The sequence below is a fragment of the Lagenorhynchus albirostris genome, chromosome 6, assembly GCF_949774975.1.
Source record: "Lagenorhynchus albirostris chromosome 6, mLagAlb1.1, whole genome shotgun sequence".
Lineage (NCBI taxonomy): Eukaryota > Metazoa > Chordata > Mammalia > Artiodactyla > Delphinidae > Lagenorhynchus > Lagenorhynchus albirostris.
This window is the reverse complement of record NC_083100.1, coordinates 9,563,181-9,587,154: the sequence shown is the minus strand read 5'-3', so window position 1 is coordinate 9,587,154 and position 23,974 is coordinate 9,563,181. Positions and strand designations below refer to the sequence as shown.

At 44.6% G+C, this 23,974-nt stretch overlaps 1 protein-coding gene across 1 annotated transcript in view; it reads right to left on the bottom strand.

The window, feature by feature from the left end:
* Window positions 1-23,749, bottom strand: part of DNER (delta/notch like EGF repeat containing) — a 322,779-nt gene extending 299,030 nt beyond the window's left edge. Inside the window, exon 1 of the mRNA XM_060151911.1 lies at window positions 23,471-23,749. Coding sequence (XP_060007894.1) covers window positions 23,471-23,749 — 279 coding nt within the window. The remainder of the gene's footprint in view (window positions 1-23,470) is intronic.
* Between the last annotated feature and the right edge of the window lie 225 nt (window positions 23,750-23,974).

The window sequence follows — 23,974 nt, the reverse complement described above, 5'->3', positions numbered from 1 at the left end:
AATCCTGAATGAAACAGCGTGTTTCTAAGACTATGACCTTTAGCACATATGAGGATTTCATCTACAAGACTGGTTCCTAGGAGAGATCAGAAAGCATGTGTCACCTGAGCACATATTTTAAACAGATTCAAGAACCCAAGTTTAACATAAACGCTTGAAACCCGAGTCCCTGTGGTGCCGCTCCTCCCCCCCGCCCCCGCTTCGCCCTCCCCTCCTTGGCCCTGGCTTAAAGCTGTCTTCTTCTACCACGTGGGGAGTTAGCTGATTTCCACCTTGCTTCTAACACAGCCACCAAGCAGGTGGCTTTGGCAGAGCTGTGACTTTCTAACGATGCAAAAGTTTAGACATATTTCTCCTGTGAAAACCCATTTAAACATAGGCAAAGTTTAAAACCGTTTTAAAATGTGTTTCTTCACATAGTTTATCTCAGCCTTAAAATATCCTGGTAGAAAAGAAGCAAGATGACAGTGTTCACATCAGCATACCAGCAAGCGCTGGAGACGCAACCTGGCAGAAAAACAAGCCAGAAAAAAATATATGTTGGTCCCATTTAACTCAAATTGGATGAAGAGGAAATGCCACCACCTACGAGTGTGAAACTCCCTTGGCACTCCCTGCTTTCTGAAGCACATCCACAGACAGGCATACTCTAGTTAATCAGAGGTGCTGGGCCAGCGGAGGGGGTAGACACCAGCCAAGGCCCTCTCTGGCTCCATGAGACAAATGTAAGATCTCCTACCATTGAAATGATCACAGCCTTCAAAGGAAGCTCAGAGGAGCTGAAAGCCAATCTTCCATCATCGAGATGATGTAACTAAGTCCCAGAAAGGTTAGGTGGTTTGCCACTGCAAGCTACTGATAGAATGTAGCCTCCTTATTCCCCAGCGAGAACTCTTTCTAGCCTACCACCCTGGTACCAAGACAGCCAAGTTTGTTCTTCTGTTCAAATGCAGGATTCCTAATATAACAACCTTTGGCAAGTGTCCCTGGAGTAATTACATTTGAGGGCTGAAATTATTTCCCATCAGTGGGGCATCGTTGTCTTAGAATGTTTACGAGTAAATCTTACAAAGCGTCGACCCCATGTTAAAGTTTCTTTTCCACGCTCAGATATCAACTAAGTAGTCAGCCGTGCAGCCAACTAACTCCAGTAATTTCCCCAAAGAAACATATGCAAGATGAGAATGTGTCATGTTTATTAATCATTTGTCAAGTTCTATAGAAAAGAATGCAAAGAGGGAATTACCAGGCAAAGCCCAAATGAGTTGATTCAGGCAACAGTATAACAGATATCTTACTTTCTCTCTAGCAACAGAAACTGAAATTTGGAACACAACAAAGCAATGGAGCCAATCTTGAGTCTCGAGGGAGATCATTCCAAGTCATGGAGGCCCTAGCAAAATGCTTCATTTGTGCTATAATACTGGCCCTTAGGACATATCTTCATTCATCAATTAGAGGCCAGAACTGTTCTCATCAGTAGGAATACTGAACCACAAAGCACAGATTCAGGATTCAGTGTGAAGACAACTGACCTCCCACCATAATGATTCTCATTTAAACTGAACGCAAGGGTGACAGAGACAAAGTCATCTTCACTAATCCATTCCACTCACCCCTGCAGAGCAAAACAAGTAAAAACAAACTTCTAGTTGCTCTTAGGGGGGTCCAGACTAAAGGAACCAGGAAAAGTAAATCCTTAGATGCTTTGTAGAAACTATACCTGATGATTCTGCAAATATTTGAGTCCATTTCCTACAGGCATTAGAGCAAAATGCACAAGAAAATTTATTTTCGAAAAAGAAAGAAAAGCTTTAGGAAATTCTTCCTTGTGGAGAAGGAAAGTTCCTGGTGGACAGAAAGGAGACGGCAGATGATGGGTCGAAGCCATGTGTTCAGACGGGACCTGCATTGCTGTCACAGCGACCAGAAGAGATACACTTGATTGGATCTAATTTAGAGCTGAGGGAAATGAGGCTCAGAGATGGTAAGTAACTTGCTCAAGGCCACAGAACTAAGATGCAAGTCCTTGGGTCCAAAGAGTGAAGGGACTGGGTATGTGACATAGAATCCCACGGGCTGGATAAGCACAAGGACAGGACAATAACGCAGAATCACCCATTTAATTTGATCACTGCCAGCCCTAACCCTGCTACATACACTTTTCAGGGAAGGCTTACTTTGTCTCGGAGCAGACCAACAGTAGCGCAAGAAACCAAACCAAGTTCTCAACCAAGAAAGCAGAGGAAAGGTGATATTCCAGAAGGGAAAGAACACAAAAAAGTGCTATGGGACCTACACAAATAACCCGGCCAGCGGCCCTGGACCACAGGTGCCCATCAGAATCGCCTAGGGGGCTCCTTTGTTAATACGCCACTCAGACAGCACCCCCGGTGATTCTGATGTAATAGGTCTGGAGAAGGGCCCAGGCATCTGCATTTTTCAAGCTCCTCTAGGGATTTCCCTGGTGGTCCAGTGGCTAAGACTCTTGTGCTCCCAACGCAGGGGGCCCAGGTTCGATCCCTGGTCAGGGAACTAGATCCCACACGCCTCAGCTGAGAGTTCACGTGCCGCAACTAAAGATTCCACGTGCAGCAACGAAGATCCCACGTGCCGCAACTAAATCCAGTGCAGCCAAATAAATAAATAAATATTTTTAAAATAAATAAATAAATAAAGCTCTGCTAGTGCTCACCCAATACGTAGCCAGGGTTGAGGACCACTGATGGGGGGTGGCGGGGGGCAGGATGCTTTTCCCCTTTCGCCTATAATGCAAAATATGCCTTATGGATGTCTCTTTCTGAGTCTCAAGGGATGACAGACCTTTGTTCTTCTTTGGACAAATCATTCAACCTCCATGATTCTGCTTTCCCATCTGCCTAATAACGGCCAGGTGCAGAGAACGCATCTACTTCATCTCCGTTTGCCCAGTGCCAGGGCCTGGATGGAACCAGAGTTTGATAAAATGTTTATCGTTGGAGTGAGTGAAGCTCATTTTCTTTTAGTAAACTTTTTTACTTTTATACAGTACTTTCAGATTCACAGAAAGTTGTAAAGAGAGTACGCAGAGTTACCATACAACCCCTAACTCGTTTCTCTTATTACTAATATCTGACATTAGTTTGGTACGTTTCTCACAATTAATGAACCAATATTGACACATTATTACCAACTAAAGTCCATTCTTTATTCAGGTTTCCTTCGATTTTTCCTTCTTCTGTTACAGGACCCCATATTACAGGTAGCCTTTATGGCTTCTCAGGCTCTTCTTGGCGGTGATAGATTCTTTCCCAGGTTTTCCTTGTTTTTGATGACCTTGACAATTTTGAGGAGTAACGGTCAGGTATTTTGTAGAATGTCCCTCAATTAGGACTTATCAAAAGTGCCATTTTTATCACATCATGTCAAGGGTACATGCTATGAACATGACATTATTTCTGATGTTGACCTTGATTACTTGGCAGAGCTCTTTTCCCCCACTTCGCACACTATATATTCTTTGAGAGGAGGTCACTACGCACAGTCCACAGTTGAGGAAGGGGAGTTGGGCTCCCTCCTTAGGTAAGAGTATATCCACAGATTACCTGAGATTCTTCCACACAGGAGAGCTGTCTATTCTCCTCCATCGACTGATTGATTGACTGACTGGCAATCCTCTTTTCTAGTCAGCTGTGTGAACATCTCTCCTACAAAACAATAAACTCTCTCTATATCCTAATAAGTGGCCAAACCAGAACCTGGGCTCTTCTGATTCCAAGTCTCACGCCTCCTACTATTGATATACCAACCACTGAACTATTCCAGTCCCTGAAATAATCACTTTCGCTTCAGAGTCCATCAACTAATTAGGAAACTTCAGCTCGTTATCACCTGTGATCGTTTTATCAATTTAAATATCTGTGTCATCAAGATGAAATGCGTATCAGCTAAACAATTCTGAACAGCTCTAGAATACCAGATATTGAAACACATACACATTTTCTAAAACTGTCTCTGTGCCTGTGTGTGAGTGTGTGTGTGTGTGTGTGTGTGAGTGTGTGTGTGTGTGTGTGCAACGGTGGGTGTAGAAACATCTATTACAATATTTTGATCCATATACGCTCTCCAGTGTAAGGTATTAAAATCACTTAAAAGAAGGACGATAGAGACTAATATGGCAACAGGCACCATAAAAAGTGCCCCTCCAGGAAGTGTCGAGGAGACAGATCAATGGATGCAAAGAGGCAGATGGAAGGAATTCATTTTTGGCGAAACACCATTCAAATATGAAGAATAGTCATAAAGAGAAAGGCAATAGGCATATTGGGAATCTGTTGACTTCATTCTCAACAGCTATTACCCCTTGTTTTGAGAATAGTATCACAATTTCCTTAAGAAAAGCCCTCCTTCCAATCTTGGTCCCCAAGGTTTAACTGGGGTTAGTCCTGCTGGACACATGACCCAAGCCTGGCCAATCAGCAGAATCCAGCCCCAGAGCCACAGTGATTGGTTCAGAGACACACACATGACCCATATCAATCAACTAGAGCTAATCTCAGGACTTTCCAGAGCAACTGGAAAAAGAGGTTCTCTGTTCCATTGGGGTTGGTGGCAGTAAGGATGGTGTGAGCCTGGAGCTGCCAGAGGTCACCATCTGGGGATCTGAGAATAAAGCCAATGGGGAGGAAAGTGGGGGTGAGAGATGGAGAGACTCGTGACCCAGGTGATATTATTTGAGCCCCTGACACCACAGTGTCTATACTTTTTAATCCTGTGAACCTACAGATTTCCTTCTTGTTTAAGCTATTTGAATTGAGTTTTCTGTTGCTTGCAACCCAAGGAGTTCTAATTAATGCCTACAGGTGTGGAAGAACCCTGATCTGGCCTGGTTTTCAAACCTCTCTCATCTTCGTTTTCTCATTCATAAGATAAGAACTTTAGACATAGCTTACTCACTAAAGTCCTTATAGGACTTTAGAGTGCTTAATGCATTCCTATTTAAGACACTACATGTCTACTTAATAAAAACTCAAATACTCCATTGTATTTCTGGTCTGTTCATACTCATGCAAACACACAAAATTCACAATCATCTTAAAATTAGTACTTCTATTGGGTTTTAGCTGTGGTCAGCCAAATTACTGAACTTTGTATCACAAGTGATTATGCAAGTTAATTACTATTTTAATAAAACTCATTTGATTTTTAGAGGTTCTCTATATGTTAAAATTAAAAATTACACTTTTAACCATTATCTCTGAAGGTGTTGGGCAAAAGCATGAAGCCATGCAGGAAAACTGTTTCTGATCCAGACGAAAATGGTTTTACGTTGAGTCCGTCTTAAAACAATGGCCTGCCTATCTAAGGATGTCTCTTAATTGCTAAAAAATAAAATGATGCAATGATTACAGTTAATATTTCACCATTCTAACTATTCTGCATCGTCTTCATCTGAATGGGATGTGTTTCAGAACGGAGCTCAGCATCAGGTATAATGAATTTTTCTTATACGTTACAGGATGAGCAGACAGCTGGGATAGTGTGAAGGAAGAACCACATTTGCAGACAGGGGACTCCACCTGCTGTATGACCTTGTAAGTCACCAAGAACCGCTGTCCCCTCCAGGCTCCTCGCCTATCAAACCAAGGAAATGCCTCCGCCAAAAAAAACGTGAAGATTAAAAATACATAATATAGAGGAAGGAACCTCAAACACATCCAGGCATATAAGTAACTGAATTTGAATCTGAATGTCCATAAGAACATTCATGTTGTAAATCCTCACCCACACCCGCCGGAGGACTGTCCTTGTTGTTCGGAATGTCTGAGCTTAAATACTTTGGTGAAGAGAGCCCTGGACGGGGAGTCAGCAACATTCAACTCCTGACCCTGACATTCATCTCTTTGGCCTTCACTTTCTTCTACAAAGTTAGACAAATGGCCAAGATGAATTCTACTGATGATTCTAAGCTCTAAAAGTCTACAAAATGTGTTGCCATCTGTTGGTTCGCAAGCTCGGGAGCTTCCAGGGTGAAATCTGATACTGGCCCCCATACGGTGAGGACAAGCCAGACCCCTCTGGATTGGTAGATGGCAGATTTAATAAGCAAGGGAACTTATATATGTGGTATGTCCTGGGTGCCGCAAGACAGACAGATCTCTGCACCCGCCCGCCAGAATCTTAAATTTTACAGAGGTTCAGTCATGTATTCTCAGTCCAGATGGTCTCAACATCGCATTGCTCTCTCAGGGCTACATCCTTAACGTGGCCCTCACTATGGGAATGGTGGGCAGAATGCATACTCTAAGGACAGGGGAGGGGTAAGGAACCACTGATTGCCCGGGCTGAACTGGTGGGTCAACTAGCAGTCAGTGGCCTCCTCCAACACATTTTTAATCAGTGCTAAGTGACCGCCAGTGAAAGGATGAGTTCCTCAGATTATTAACTGAAAAAGAATGCTCTGAAAAAGAATGCCACCTCCTCCACTCTCCCAGCATTCTATAAAAATGTGTCTCAGTGTCAGACTGTGATTAGGACAAGGCTGGAAGATTTCAAGTCATGGGAACGGAGGGATGAGTGGGAAGCAGGGGTTCACGCTGAGCCCTTGACCGGAGGATTCAGTTTGTTTTATGAGCTTCTCTGGGCCACAGACTATCCAGGGTTGCCAGAACTGCCAGCTCCCTGAAGGCAGTTTGTCTGGGGGAGAAGCCTGTGTATTAGGGGCCATACTGAGCTCATAAAACACCCAATTCCCACTCCTTTCTAAACCACACTGCCCAAATCCCATTCCCTGAGGACATTACCCAGGTTCAGGTTGTAAGAACCAAGTAGCCCGGGGGTGGTTGCTAAGCAACAAGTGATCTCCGGGGCCTGCAGTCCTGCCGGCCCATCATCAAGTGCGGGGGGTCCCACCTCCCCATCCACTCAGATTCCTCATTTATACTGAGCTCATTAAAAACTAGCAATATACGTGCTCTCCATAAACCTACAGGAGCTACTTCCTTAACAAACCAATGTGCTCAGATGTTACTGCAACCCACCGTGATAACTGGGGAGGCTCCACGTCGCCTTGTGATGTGTTCAATGTGCCTGATGGGTGCCAGGGCCTAGGAGAAGGGGACTGCCTAGGATACCTGAAGGTCATCCACCAGATGCCAAGACCTTTCTCAAGCTGTATGTGGCTAACTTATGATCCGGATGGCCTTGCATTATTGTTTTTTCCATTTTCTGGCCTCAGTTTTCTCCTCAGTGAAAGGAAGCAACTGGACCAATAACATCTAGGGCCACTTATTCATGGTGGCTCAGGTGCCCCTGGCCAGCTCTCTATTTCTCCCAAAGGAGCTCAGCAGACAACAGGCACTGGGATGAGGGCTGAATCACTGGGATGGACAGGCAGTGCTTGGGGCCCAGGCTCAGCCAGAGGACAGAGCTCTCCAGTGCACAGGCCTTCCTGGGAGGGAGCCACGGGACACTGGGCTCTTTCATGAAGAGACAATGGAGCTGGGCAAGCAGAGTGTCATGAGAACTGGGGCCACAGATCAGGCCAGGAATGGAGTATCTGGGATGCTGTGTGCCCGGGCAAGGACAGAAGCAAGAAGACATCAATCTGGGATACGAGCAGAGGCTGCAAGTAACCACCCCGGGGAGGATCCTGGGCTCAGCCTGTATAAGAAGGTAACACAGATGGAAACGCACTTGTCAGTTCCTTGAAAAGTTAAACATAGAACTGAAATATATTCCTAGATATACACCCCAAAGAACCGAAAACAGGTACTCAAACAATTACTTGTACAGGCATGTTCATGGCAGCACGAGTCACGATAGCCAAAAGGCAGAAACAACCCAAACGTCCAGCAACTGATGAACAGACAAATAAAATGTCATAGAATGCAACGGAATAGCATTCAGTCATAAAAAGGAATGAAGTGTCGATACATGCTACAATGTGGAAGAATCTCAAAAACATTATGCTAAGTGACAAGCCACACACCAAAGGTCAGATATCGCATGATTCCATTTATATGAAATATCAAGAACAGGTAAATCCACAGAGACAGAATGCAGATTGGTGGTTGCTAGGGGCTGGGCAGAATGCGCAGCAACTGATTAACGGGTACAACCCTTTTAGGGTGACGAAAATGTTCTGTAACTAGAGAGATGTTGAGTCCACAACACTGTGAATGTACTAAATGCCACTGGATTGTTCACCCAAAAATGGTTACGTTTCTATCATGTGAATTTGCCTCAATAAAAACAGTTTTTTAAGATATCACACACCCCTTGGAAATACCTGGGATGGTGTATGATACAGGCACTAGAGGATTATGAAAAACCACGGGACACGTCGGGACTTTACTACCTCTCCATGCCGATACACCCAATGACCACTGATGTGTCTTTCTATGCCTTTAGGTTCTTTCTAATGCACTGTGGTCAGAGCCCTACGAATAGAATGCTAGAACTCTCCAGTAAATAGGCTTCTTTCCAGGTTTCTGTTTAGGAGTTTACATCAAGAGGCAAGCAGCTGTTCATTTGGAGGCTCCACCAAGGAAGCAGATCTGCTGGGGAACCAGACGAGAATAAAGACTCTCTTTTCTGGGAAAGAAGAACCATCTTTGCTGAGGAGGCCATTTTCAAGGGATCCACATGGAAAAGGAAGGGAGAGGAGAGGCAGGGAGCCCAACGGCACTGTCCCCGTCAAAAGCCTTGTCACCTACCGTTCTCCGTCCCCCAGACAACGGCTGCATGTGAACCATTTTTCCACATATAAGGGAGAAAGAACAAAGGAGTCACAAGTACTCATATACTAGTAGGAAAAGCCAAGGTTAGGAAAAAGGGCTCTTGACTTCTCCTAAACTCCCACGGGCTCTTCTTGAAGAAAGGCAGATATCATATGATATCGCTTATATGTGGAATCTAAAAAAGGGTACAAATGCGGGCTTCCCTGGTGGCGCAGTGGTTGGGAGTCCGCCTGCCGATGCAGGGGACACGGGTTCGTGCCCCGGTCCGGGAAGATCCAACATGCCGCGGAGCGGCTGGGCCCGTGAGCCATGGCCGCTGAGCCTGCGCATCCGGAGCCTGTGCTCCGCAACGGGAGAGGCCACAACGGTGAGAGGCCCGCGTACCGCAAAAAAAAAAAAAAAAGGGGTACAAATGAACTTATCTACAAAACAGAAATCGAGTTACAGGTGTAGAAAACAAACTTATGGTTAGCAGGGGTAAGGGGGGGAGGGATAAATTGGGAGGTTGGGATTGGGATTGACATATACACACTACTATATATAAAATAAATAACTAATAAGGACCTACTGTATAGCACAGGAAACACTACTCAATACTCTGAAATGGCCTATATGGGAAAAGAACCTAAAAAAGAGTGGATAGGGCTTCCCTGGTGGTGCAGTGGTTAAGAGCCTGCCTGCTAATGCAGGGGACACGGGTTCGAGCCCTGGTCTGGGAGGATCCCACATGCCGCGGAGCAACTGGGCCCGTGAGCCACAACTACTGAGTCTGCACGTCTGGAGCCCATGCTCCGTAACAGGAGAGGCTGCGATAGTGAGAGGCCCGTGCACCGCGATGAAGAGTGGCCCCCGCTTGCCACAACTAGAGAAAGCCCTTGCACAGAAACGAAGACCCAACACAGCAAAAATAAAATAAATAAATTAATAAATTCCTACCCCCAACATCTTGGGAAAAAAAAGGGTGGATATGTGTATATGTATAACTGATTCACTTTGCTGTGCACCTGAAACTAACACAACGTTGTAAATCAACTATACTCCCATAAAAATTTTTTTTTAAAGTCCTCTTCCAAGCGTACAAAACATCTCAAGGGTTCACTGAAGGTGAAGGAAGCAAGGAAACCTCACATAAGGGATTATTTTAAAGATGTCAGCATCATTTTTTAACACTCTAAAGGCTGAACAAAATAATAACAAATTTTTCCTTAGGAAACAAAAAGAGTGATTTCCCTTTCAGTCAATATAGCCCCAAATCCCCAGCCCACCCCGTCCTACCCTCTATTTATAAAAGAAAAACATAATATTAAATTTACTTCTCTCCAGCTGAGAGTTTATTTTAAACCTCACAGAAATGCTAATACTATTTCTCGTTTCTCTGTCTCTCTTATTATTTCTCTCATTATCAAGCTTTTCTACGGAAATAAAAGAACTCCCTTTTGCACAACCAAAAAACCAATGACCAATTTTAAAGAGTGAAAATGAAGACAGAAGACCACAAAAATTCCTGGTCAGATAAAAGGGATTGTTCTCAAGGGAAAAAGTGTTAAATATATGACATGAAATTAAAGCATAAGGGAATCTGCATTTTGTTGAATATTAAGATGAGTCTTTTTCTGCCCAAGCCTGGATGGAGAACACTTCTTGAAATCAGCACGTTATATCATCAAGAACTTCTAAGAAAGACTCTATTATCCAATAATGGCCATTAAAATTAACTTGGTGATTTTAACAAAATACTAAGAAACCCATGCCAACTATTAAAGGGGAAGTGTGCTGAGCAGTTCTTTTAAAAAAATAAATGAAGCATCTTAATACTTGCAGTGTTTCAGCTTCAAAAAAGTCAAGACAAATAACAAGTATTTAAATATGATTTAGAAAATCTATGCTAGCCCTTCTTACAATAGACATAAACTGGGGCTATGTTTAATTATACATTCTAAAAAGGCAATAGGATCAGTCCTATCGACATAAATCTTGGCCAAAACGGAATTCTTTAAAAGCAAACTCCTGCTTCAAATTGGGTAATTCTCAAAATATTGTACAATGTAGTACTGGTATCAAACATTAGAATTCTAATGAAAATTTACTGACCACCCCATGGATGAGTTTGGCTAAATAAAAACCAAAAATTATAAGCTTCTAAAGGGCAAAACAATGACTATAAGCAGAGTCAAAAGATAAATAGGGAAAAAATATTAATAACACAAAGGACAAAGGACTAATTTTCTCACTAACAATGTGCTATGGCAGATCAATTTTTTTTTTTTTTACCACACCAGGCAGCATGCAGGATCTTAGGTCCCCAACCAGGGATCAAACCCACGCCCCCCCTGCACTGGGAGCACAGAGTCTTAACCACTGAAACCCCAGGGAGGTCCCACAGCAGATCAGTTTAAAAAATGAACAACCCAAAAGAAAATTAGGCAAAAATAAGAATAGGCAATTCATTAAAAAATGTTCTCCTTCATTCATAATTTTTAAAATGCAAAGAGAACCACTGAGATACCATGTTTTACCTATCAGTTAACACACAAAAATAAAATCTGAGATACCAGTATTAACAAAAATGTGGGTGAACAGGCCTTCTCAAGTGCTGTTAGCAAATAAGCAAAGCTGCTCAATCTGTTTGGATGGCAATTTAGCAATATTTACTAGAATGTTTAATGTATGCAACTTTTGACATACATATATATACACATATGTCATTGCATATAATTATATACATACATATATAGTCATTGCAACATCATTTATAATGGAAAAATGGAAATAGTGTATTTCAGTAAAGACTGGATACATAAATATTCACATAATGGAATACTATTCAGCCATCAAAAAGAACGAGTTTGCTTTCTGTTTTAAGATATAGTAAGATGTTCATAGTAGATTAAGAAAAAATTTGCAAAACAGTATGCACAAGATGATTTCGTCTTTATATAAAATAGTTGCATGGATGTGAGTATTTACATATGCTTCACATATGTTTATATGTACAGAGAGGAAAATGTAAAGAAAGCTACACACCAAAATGTGAACAATGACTACTGCAGAGGCATGAGATTAGCAGAGGAGGGGGAGAAAGGGTAAGATAAGTTTACCAGTAGGCCTTATTCACTATATTTTTATAGGTTTTTAATGTCCTAACACAGTTTGATGGTTGCCCTTAAAAGGGCCCAAGAAGATGTAAAACTATGAGCTAAATTATTATCTTAAATGCAAGCTAATAAAATTTGCCTTGTGTAATTATTTGGCAAGAATTTAAATTGCCATTGAGAAGCCCGTTAGAGCAAAGCTGGTAATCAGAGCAGGGATTAGTTAGGCTTTTTGGGTAAGGTTGCCAGATTTAGCAAATTAAACATAAAGAACTCCCAGTTAAATTTGAATTTCAGAAAAACAATGTGCAATATTTGGGACACAGAAAACAAAATTCATTTTTTATCTGAAATTCAAATTTAACTGAGCATCCTGTACTTTAGCTGGCACCCCTATTTGGGGGCTACTTCACGGTCCCAGGCTGGCTCTTGGTACATGCTTTCGTCCCTGCCCAGAAGTTTCTCGTGTATTTAGCTAGCTTCTTCTTCCTCTGTGCTAGTAGTTATTTTATTGGTGGAAGACTTCTTCAAGAATCTCATGAAACTTGTGAGCCATTCCCCAGGAGAACAAATACGTACAAAAGGTGGCATCTCGGGACATCCCTGGTGGCGCAGTGGTTAAGAATCCGCCTGCCAATGCAGGGAACACGGGTTCAAGCCCTGGTCCGGGAACAGATCCCACATGCTGAGGAGCAACTAAGCCCGTGTGCCACAACTACTGCGCCTGTGCTCTAAAGCCCACGAGCCACAACTACTGAGCCCACATGCACAACTACTGAAGCCCGCGTGCCTAGCGCCTGCGCTCCACAACAAGAGAAGCCACCGCAATGAGAAGCCCGCGCACCACAATGAAGAACAGCCCCTGCTCGCCGCAACTAGAGAAAGCCCGCACGCAGCAACGAAGACCCAACGTAGCCAAAAATAAATAAATAAATTTATTTAAAAAAAAAAAAAGTTGGCATCTCAGGACATCTGTATACTCTTGAAACCACCTGTAGATTCCAGGTTAAGAACCCTAATTTCTATCTAGATGTGATGTGCTATCCTGATTCTTGGAATTCCATGTCATCTCAACAAATTTAAAGGACTCACACAACCTGATTTCAAGACTTACTCTAAAACTACAGTAATCTAGGTCGTATGGAATTAGTGAAAGGATAGATATATAAAGTCAATGGAATGGAATAAAATAGACCCACATATGTATAGCTGAACAATTTTCAACAAAGGTGCCAAGATAATTCAGTGGAGATGGACAATCTTGTCAACAAATATTTCTGGAACAACTGGATATCCATATGCCAAAAAAATGAATAAAAACTACTCATACACTGCACCACATACAAATACAAATATTATCTCTAAATGGGTCAAAGACTTAAATGTAACACCTAAAACAATACAATTCCAGAAGAAAATACAGGAGAAATTTTTTGTGACCTTGGATTAAGCAAAGATTTCTTACAGAGGACGCAAAAAAGCACAAACCATAAAAGAAAAAGTGGATAAATTAGACTTCACCAGTATTAAAAACCTGCCCTTCAAAAGACACTGTCAAGAAAATAAAAAGACAAGTCGCAGTTTGGGAGAAAATATTTGCAAGTCACATACGGAATAAAGGATGTGCATCCAAAATCTAGAAAGAACTCTCATAACGCATTTGAACCAAACACTTCATCAAAAAAAAAAAAGGTATGGATGGCCAATAGCACAAAAAAAAATGCTCAGTATCATCTATTGTTACGAAAATGCAAACTAACACTGCAATGTGATGCCACTATACACCTATTACAATAGCTAAAATCTAAATCACCAACGATACCAAAAACTGACAAGGATGCAAGCAACTGGAACTCTCATTTAATGCTGACTGGGATGCAAAATGACATAGTCATCCTGGGAAACAGCCTGGCAACTTCTTATAACGTTTAACATGCACTTATGCATGACCCAGCAATCCCACTCCTAGGTACTTACTAAAGAGAAATGAAAACATGTACACTTAAAGACCTGTACGTGGACGTTTTACTCATAATCAGCAAAAACTGGAAACCACCCAAATGTCATGAATCGGTGAAAGGATAAATGAAATTGCGGTATATCCATACAATGGAATACTACTCGGCCATAAAAAGAAATTATTGATGCATGCAACCTCAGAAGCATTACACTAATAGAAGAAGCACACATGTTGTGTGGTTTAATTTATATGAGATTCTGGAAACTGCAAAACTGTAAGGACAGAAATCAGACCAGCAGAGGCCAGGGGCTGGGCCTGGGGATAGGGTTTACTACAAAGGGGCATGAGGAAATTTATGGAGGTGATGAGCTATTCTATATCCTAATTGTGGTGACAGTTACACAACTATATTTCAAAAATCACAGAACCGAAGGCTTAAAGGGGTGAATTTTACTGTATATAAATTATACCTTAATTTTTGAAAGAGACTGAAAATCCTTTGTGTAAGGAGTAATCAGGAAGGTCAGTTTGAAGTTAGAGAGTTTGGTTTTCTTTTCATATTTTCTAGATAAAATGTTCCCTTTCTTGGGTAATATACTGAAGATATACGTAACATTTTTCCCATTCTAATACATTTCACTTCGCTTAAAAATTAAGGATGGGATTTTGCTCCAAATAACATATTTTGGAAATCTGACCTGAACACTGTCAGAAACTGTCACTCATCCTTACTGGGCTGTCCTTCCACTGGGCGGATATCAGTCCATTTACTACAGACTCTGGGGTTCTGATTTCCCATGGAAAAGAGGAACTAGATCCTTTTCATCTCAGGTAATCACTTCCACCACAAAATGCCTTCCCTAAAGGAGTTTCAATCTGCCTCTGAAACCCAGAAGTAATTACGAATGCTCCCTTAAATTAATTACAAGCAGCAGATAATGGTCAGCATTGGAATTCTAAAGGACATGCCAGCGTTCAGGAACCCTTAGCAAAAGATAGCAGACATTTCTCTTTCCAAGCGCCTTTCCTTTAAGTACACTTATTTCATTGCACAAATCCTCGCTCTTTTTCAAAAGCCCTATGCCATTTCTCTCTCTTAAGAAAGAAAAACCCCAACATTACACAAACCCAAAGCATCCCTGCAGAAACGAAAACTGCCAGAACTAGCACCGCTACCCATTCTTCCTCTGGTTCCCCTCCAGCACCCACTTTGAAAGTCACAAACAAGGAGCAGTTTGAGGCAAATGCAGTGTAATAATAGCAAAAACATTATACTTGACGCCCCAACGCTGGGGCCCAGCTCTCCAATGCTGTCACCGAGCTGTATGACCCCAGGTAAGTTTCCTTAGCCATGAAATGGAGAGTGGTGTCCACTTTTACAGAAATAGCAGTTCGTATGCACAGAGGGCCAACTCTGTGCCAGGGGGATTACGAGCTACTCTGTTCATCCTTCCAAACATCCTATGAATGAATGAGGAATTGAGGTTAAGAAAGCTAATAAGCTCCTAAGAAGCAAGAAAGATAAACAATAACAAAAAGTTTGCAAATGTAAGTAAATATAAGTAGACATTTCTGCATAATAATAATATTACAATTGTTGAATTTGTGTTTTATAATATAGGTCATGATTAAATTTTGAACAATTAAAAAAAAGCGGGGAGGCTTCCTTGGTGGCACAGTGGTTAAGAATCCGCCTGCCAATGCAAGGGACAGGGGTTCAAGCCCTGGTCTGGGAAGATCCCACACGCCATGGAGCAACTAAGCCCGTGCACCACAACTACTGAGCCCGCATGCCACAACCACTGAAGCTGACGCACCACAACTACTGAAGCCCGTGGGCCTAAGGCCCGTGCTCCGCAAAAAGAGAAGCCACCGCAATGAGAAGCCCGCGCACCACAATGAAGAGTAGCCCCTGCTCGCCACAACTAGAGAAAGCTTGCGTGAAGCAACAAAGATCCAATGCAGCCAAAAATAAATAAAAGTAAAAAAAATAAAAGGTAATAAGCTTGTAGTGACCGAGTGCGGATTCTAAACCTCTAAATTCACACCCCAAACCCCTACAGCTGGTGTTTCCTTTCCCTACCACACACGCCTCCCTGGAAGTAAACGAACTTCAGTGTCCAAACATATTAAACAAGGTCTGATGTACAATGAAAAGTTAAAGTCTGCCCAGGATGACTCTCGAGATCGAAGACAAGGGCTCTGTTTATCCATTGGTATATCTCCCATTGCATCCAGCCTTAGTGGCTGGACCTAGAGCCTAGCTATAGACACCCCTGGAGAAGAAAGGACAGAGGGAGGATAAGGGAAGGGGAAGGGGGACCAGCCTTTATTTAGCTCAGTCAAATAAAAACGCAAGAATAAATTCTTTCCACCAACGTTTACGGAAACATTCAGCCAACCTCTTCCTTTGTCACGGGCCAGATAAATATTTTCAGCTTTACAATCCATAGTCTGTTGCAACTGCTCCACTCTGCTGGTGGAGCCCAGCCCACCAGCAGATAAGACTTAAATGAATGGGCGTGGCTGTGTTCCATAAAGCCTGATTGACACTGGAATTTGAATTTCATATCATTTTCATGCATCCCAAACTCTGATTCTTGTTTTGATTTGTTTCCAACCATTTTAAAATGTTAAAACCATTCTTGGCTGGTTGCCTGTCTGCTGTCCGGTGCCTGATGGTCCTGTAATCCTGAAGCTTACAGCCCTGTCAGGGGTCCTGCTCTGCCCTCACTCACCCTGGGGAGCAGGGAGGGGTGACTTAGAGAAGCCCCTCCTCTTTTTTTTTTTTTAGCTGTACTTAGACCTCTCACTGCTGTGGCCTCTCCCGTTGCCAAGCACAGGCTCCGACGCGCAAGCTCAGCGGCCATGGCTCACGGGCCCAGCCACTCCACGACATGTGGGATCTTCCCGGACCGGGGCACGAACCCGCGTCCCCTGCATCGGCAGGCGGACTCTCAACCACTGCGCCACCAGGGAAGCCCAGCCCCTCCTCTTAAAGACAACTGCACTAAGACTCACAGTGTGAGTGTTGACCGAAGACAGGTCAGTGTTCAAATGGAGCAATGAATGATTCCATAAAAGGCTAGGTGGCCAGCGCATGCTCAGTCCACATTGTTCTCTTACTGTTTTTGACACCCACCTGGTAAGGGGGGTACAGAGGAGGAACTAACAGAAGTGAATGCTGTAGGGAGTCAGCAGCAAAATCCCAGTTTTCTAGCATCTGATACATCACAACCAAAGAAATGAATCTCCACTGGTGGAATTTTAGTCTCTTTGGAAAACGGGTAAGAAAGAAAGATTTTTTTTTTGGTCCAAAGGAAAAACATGAAATAAACAAGAGTCCTCTTACAGATACGCACAATGGATACCTTTTAGTAGGTGTCTCCTCTTGGCCAGTCACTGGACTAGATACTTTTCTGAGCCACAAAAACCTTCAAGGTTGGCATCAGGGTCCCATTCTCACAGATGAGGAAACCACGCTGCAGAAAAACTAATTACTTCCCCGAGGACACTCAGAGTCCACCCTAGGGCTGATTCCCACATCTGGGCTCAACACTGCATCACATACCACCTTCGTGGAGACTTCAAGTCCACTTTGAGATGCAAAATCTTTGCCATTGGAGGAAAGTGTGGGCCAGAAATTCCAGGCTCTGGATGCTCTTGGATGAGAAGGGCCAAGAGCAGGTGGGACTGTATTCTTTTTCTCTGCCACAGGCCACATGTTGGGCAGGCTGTCAGGGGAGATGACCAGAGTCTAGCGGGGGCTTCCCTACCCTGGTCCTACAGTAGAATTACTTGGAGGACATTTAAAAATCACAGGTGCCCAGGCCCCACCAATTAAGTCAGAACTTGGGGGATGTGGGACAGTGGGACGCAGGCACTCATTTTTGTTAAAGCTCCTGGGGGACTCTACAGGCAGCCAGGGTTCAGCACCAGTGTAGGTGAAGGAGGAAGGAGGAAATATAAAGAAGTTCTATCCACAAACTTTACTGTGCTGTTGGACTTTCTGTCTGGGGGGCAAGATACTATAGTCCCTGCCTCTGGGCTGGGCAGCGCTGACCACAGCTGCCTCCTGGATCGGTAAGAAGATCTAAAAATACAGCTCAGCCATTCGGTTTTCTGACTCAAATACCTTCGGCCTCAGATAGGTTTTCTTTCCTGTCTGATGCCTGAAATGAGGGCATAAACAAAAGCATGTTGGATGGTACCGTGTCACATGAGAAGCTTAAGCAAAGAAGCTGAAGACAGAAATGTGTTTCTGTCAGGTGGCCAAACTGAGAAAAATGATGTTTCCTAAGAATTCATCAGATAAACCAAATAAGAAAATCACTCCATTTTCATGATACCAAGGAAAACAACTGTTTCTTTCCTTTATTAAAAGTGTTCAAAGGATTTTGATGAGCTTCATTCATTTACTTCAAAAGAAAACAAAGTCACTGAGAATTTTCTGAGAAACTATTTCAGAATAAAAAGAACTATACATTTATCAAAATTTCAGTACAATGAATTTCTTCATTTTTAAAACTGATCTTGTAGCATAACTCATCCTAGTAGGGAGAAAAAGCTGAGTCTGTTCATTGAAGGAAAACAATCACAGGCACTGAATAGACTGGTGTAATCATATTTTATATGAGAAACAGATAATCCTTTTCCTAGTAGTATACCTTGTATTTGTGCAACATTTTACTTTTTTTCAAAACGTTTTACATTCATTCTCCCATCCTCCTTTATCGAAAAAAATTTCACAATGTCCCATTTATTAATTGCATCTTTTCTAAAAAGAAAATAAGACAAGCATTCTAGTCCATTTTGGAGATATGAACACTGAAGTCCAGGGATGTTCGATGGCTCTCCCAAGGTCACAAAAAGTTAGTAGAAAAGCCAGAGAAAGAAGCAACGTCTCTTGACAGCTAATATAGGAGATTTTGCACATATCACAATGTGAGCTTGTGTGGGTATGCGTGTGTGTGCATATGTGCAAAAAGTCCAGCAGAGAAGGCTGAATCTGTGCAAAGAGCTAGAATTCTTTGTTGTTGTTTGTTAGCAAACTTCAGTCAAAATGGATTCATCTGAAGCAGAACCATTGTTTCAAGTTCCATGTTGAATCCAAGAGAGGGTTATAGAATCAGCTTAGTGGGTAAAACTACATAAAAAGCAGCTACACAAGCCCCTGTTTCCTCCAAGTGCAGAAACTGACACATTTTCATTCTAATCCCAAAGGATAAGATTCCTAGAGAACGTAACATGAAGAAAAAAACAGGTGTCTGACTGCTTGAATATTTGGCAAAGAATTAATTCATTAAAAGAGCTGGATTAAAACAAAATAATACAAATAATACAAATTTAAATAATCTCTACCTTTGATGGAAGGCCCAATGGAAGGGAGGAGTCCCTGTGCCACCCACCCGAAAAGAAAAACTGGCCCAGCAGCCGCCACCCCTGATACCTGCCTGCTTCCCCAAATGAGACAGAGAGGCAACAACAGCAGCCTCAGTGTTGTTTAATTTGAAGTTTTTTCAAACCCATCAGAAATACTTATGTTTCTTTTATGTAGTGTCCATATGCTTGTCATCATGGTAAAAATAACTTCAGCCAGGACCTACAATTCTAACTCTGAGTGAAGGTCTTGCTTGGTGGGTAGCATAAGGGGAATTTGCTGCGTCTTTATCAGGCTTTTCACTCCAGCTGGGCACAGTCATCAACCTGTGTTTCAGAGCAAAACCAGGTGTTTTAAAGCAAACCCAGCCTCAGAAATCACTCCATCCCTTTTTTACTGCTAAGACTCAAAGAGGTTAGAGCGCTAATTTAAGGTCACACAGCTAAAAATAACAGGGCCAGGACTGGACTTTCATCTCCATACCGTTCGGACTCTACAGCTCTACATCAAGCCAGCTAACGGGTTCAAATCCCACCCTGACTTAACAGGGTGACCTTGGGCCTCTCATTTAACTTTTCTGCACTTCATCTAAATAATAGGCATGGTTACAGCACCCAGCTCATAGGACACCATGAGGATTGGAGAGCTATATCTGTAAAGCCCCTGAAACATTACTGGCACGTGGCAAGTGCCTGAGAAAAGAGTTAGCAATCACCATCATCATCACAGTCATCATTGTCATCATGTCTCTGTAGGTTAGATTTCCATATACATTTTTATTTTTTTAACATCTTTATTGGAGTATAATTGCTTTACAATGGTGTGTTAATTTCTGCTTTATAACAACGTGAATCAGCTATACATATACATATGTCCCCATATCTCTTCCCTCTTGCATATACATTTTTAGAATCCACTGAATGCTCATGATTTAATAGGTCTAAGTATGTTAGAGGACTTAGAAAAGATGTATCTTAAGCATGAACAGAGGCTTGCACGGTTTGATCCTCTCACCAGCACCAAAGGAAAGAACACCTAGGCTTTCTAATCATTTTGCCTCCATGTGGGCAGAAGGGGAAGAGAGACAGGTGTGGCTTAAAAGCTGTCAGCAGTCAAACATCAAAAAACAGAATCAGACTCTTTATCACCAACCTTGTGAGGCAGATCCCATCCTCGAAGATGGGAACCTGAGACTCGGTTTAGATCACCTGTCACAGCAGGTTCAAGGGCAGCAGCTCAGCTTCAAATGCACACATCCTCCTTCACACCACACAGTTCCCAGATTCTGTGAGTTCCTATCGCTGGGTGACACCAGAAGCACCGCCTGGACCCAGGGGCTTGCCCAAACACCAGCCAGCTGACCACACAAAAGGTGCAGACAGCCGTAATCCATTTTAATCCCAACTAGTGGTTCATGGTTTTCTTAATTTTAAACACATACTGAAAAAAGGAGGAGGAGGGAGTGGGAAGGAGAAGAGGAAGGAAGGAAGGAAGGGAGGGAGGGAGGAAGGGGAGGGAGGGAGGGAGGAAGGGGGAGGGGGAAGGGGAGGGGAGGGAGGGGAGGGGAGGGGGAAGGGGAGGGGAGGAGAGGGGGAAGGGGAGGGGAGGGGAGGGGGAAGGGGAGGGGAGGGGAGGGGGAAGGGGAGGGGAGGGGGAAGGGGAGGGGAGGGGAGGGGGAAGGGGAGGGGAGGGGAGGGGGGAGGGGAGGGGAGGGGGGAGGGGAGGGGAGGGGGGAGGGGAGGGGAGGGGAGGGGGAAGGGGAGGGGAGGGGGAGGGGGAAGGGGAGGGGAGGGGAGGGGAGGGGAGGGAGGAAGGGGGAGGGGGAGGGAGGGAGGACTTCAGAGTTAGGTTCCAATGTTTTCATTGCTAACATTATTGTCTTTGTAGTTGGGGGAGGGGTGACACTTGCTGTCTGCAGAATTCTCTTCAGGTACAGGTAAAATTCCATTTTCAATTTACCCAGCGAGCATGCGATTCTGTTTCAGCAAGCACACTGTCTGCAACAGCTAACATCCATTTCCCTTATCTGTAACTGAGTATGTGTAAGGGGTTTTTCCCCCTCTGTTTAACTTCTCTATTGAGCTTGCCTTTTTCTCCCCACAGAAAATGAGAGTCTCAAGTGTTAATGCAAGAACATGAAAGATTAAATTAAAATGATCAGGAATCAATTTCTTATGGGTTTACAAGGCTCTGAATCATCTCAGTTTAAGTTCTTCTGGGTAACCAAGCCAGAACCAGATCAGGTTCCAAATTTGCTCAGCTTTCCTGTTAGAATTAGTTACGCCAGCTCTCTTCAACTCGGAACTCCCAACCCAGTATTGCTTCTCCTCAGGTGGGCAGCATTCAGAGAGCTAAGACTGCCTCAGAAGGACCTAGAAGCCCGAATCTGTTTTGAACTAGTTGGTTCTGCAATATTTGTGTATTAGTTCATGACTCATTTCTGAATGAATACATTATATATCAAAACACTACTTAGGACAAAAAAAAATTTACGCTTCTCTGAGTCATCTCTAGGAAGCAATAAAGAGGTCTTCCCCTTTCCTGAAGATTTCTTCTCTTTTTAGAATCACCAAAAAAAAAAAGTCTCAGAGTTGGGTTAAATCCCCAATGTCCAGTCTTTCTTCCCATTTACTTAAACTGATGTGCACTCTAACCTACCTTCTCCTGTCCATGTCTACTACACTCTGAATTCAAATTGACTGTTTCTTTCAAGGACAGATTTCAGACATGTAAATATGAGAGTGGTTTGATAGGAGCATTCAGGCAACTCACTTCTCCAGTAAAAGTCATATAGATCATCAGTCAACAGGGGAGATTAGTGAGCAAGGTTCTGTCCTAATGGTTCGTGCGGCTCCAGCAGGCATTTCCCCAAAGAGTCCTCATTCCCCAGATGTACTCCGCGGGGTCGCAGCGCGCTCTCATCATTACCCTACTCCTAATCGTCAGCATCATCTCCCTTGAGGGAATTAAAGCTTATTGGAACCAATTAACAAAGAAGAGCACAACGTTGAAAAGATAGATTCAGCTTGATAATTTGCTACTACTGAGGAAAAACAGATTCTAGGAAATAGCAAAAATTGTCTGTCAAGGTCAAGTTTCACAATCTCATTTAACTATATTAAAAAATACTGGCCTCTTACCCAAAGAAATAAAAGTGCATTTGAGCGTTTTCAAAGTAACTCTTGGGGCATTTTATCAAATTTATATGAAACAAACTCCTCCACTCCATATGTAAGAAACAAAGCATCTGATCCCTCATACGTTCCACATTCACTTGGTTGAATTTAATAATTTCAGATAAATCCATCACTTGCCCTGCCCTGGAATAGAGACTTGGGGATTTTCTACCTGCACACACTGTGTGCCGAGTCGCCTACTGAAAATGTTGGTGTTAATAGGTTAGTAGGTTTCACCGAGCTTTTAACAAACTTGTAAGCCAGCCTTGTTTATTATCTGCCAAATTCTCTCGGAAATCCCAAATCCACGGTTAGCAGCTGGCCATCTCCCATCCCTCGCATGGCCCCACGCTTCCTTGAAGCTTCCCGGTGCCCAGCTCACTCCCTGGCTGCCTACCCCAAACATGCGCCTCCAAGAGCGTCCGGCAGGGAAGGCGACACAACAAGCCCAACTCGCAACGTCCCCTCCAATGCTTCCTGCTGCTCCAACACTCCTCCTAAGCTCAGAAAGGGCTGGTCGCAGGCCGTGGGGAGGCAGCTGACCTCTCGGCCTCCGGCGGCTTTGTTAGAGACCTCAAGGGGGGTGGAAAGGAAGGAAAATGCCCGACCCCTGGGCACGGAGCCCGCCACTCCCTGCCGCCCATACGGCTCACCCTCGACACACGCGGGATCCGGCGGGACAAGGAACAGGGGCCACCTGGACATGAACCCCGCCAGGGACGCTTGGAGCTGGTCCCTCTGCGTTGCCAGAACGGGTACCAAGACCCGGCTCTAGCGGAGTGTGGCTCGGCCCGGGCCGAGATGGGCGCGCCACTTGGCGGCTAATGGTCGTGCCAGGAGTACCAGAGCTAGCTAGCTAGGGTGGCTGCCAGGCCATGGAGCGGCGCACTCCGAGAACCCCGGGCCGGCACGGTCGGAGTACCAGGGTGGGCAGAGAAGCGACACTTGCAAGGTCGGCCAGGGGTCCGCGTCCACGTGGGCCGAGAGGCCAGATCCATTCCCTTCCCGAAGGCGGAAAAGCTCCTGTCAGGCACCCTGGAGCTCCGCACCGGTTAGCGCGCAGTGGCCGGCGGGGAGAGGCTGCGGGTCCCCGGCCCGCGCCCGCCGCCGAGCCCGCCGCCGCGCCCGCCGCGTCCACTCACCTGGCAGTTGGCGCCAGAGATCCCGGCGGGACAGGTGCAGCTGTAGCCGGGGTCGCCGGCGGCGTCCGGGGACTGCGGGCCGGGCGCGGGGCGCGGGGTGCACACACCCCCGTTCCGGCAGGGCTGTGCGCCGCATGGCCCCGACACGGACAAGGACGCGGCAGGGACCGGGCTGGCCAGACAGCCGCTGCGGGGCCCCGCGCCGAGCAGCAGGAGCAGCAGCAGGGCGGGCGCGGGCAGCAGCTGCGCACCGGGCGCCGGGGCGCGGCGGGGCAGCATGGCCGACGGAGCGGGCGCGGGAGCGGGAGCCGGGGCTGAGGCGCGGCGGCGGCCCTGGCGGCGGGAGCGGCGGTGCTGGCGTCGAGAACTGCTCCGCGGCGCCGGGCGCTTCCTGCAGCTGCGGGATCCGCGGTTCCCGGGGCAACGGCGGGCGGGGCTTGTGGGCGGGGCAAGCGGGGGCGGGGCTCCGGGCGTGCGTGGGAGGAGAGGGTCGTGAGGACCCTT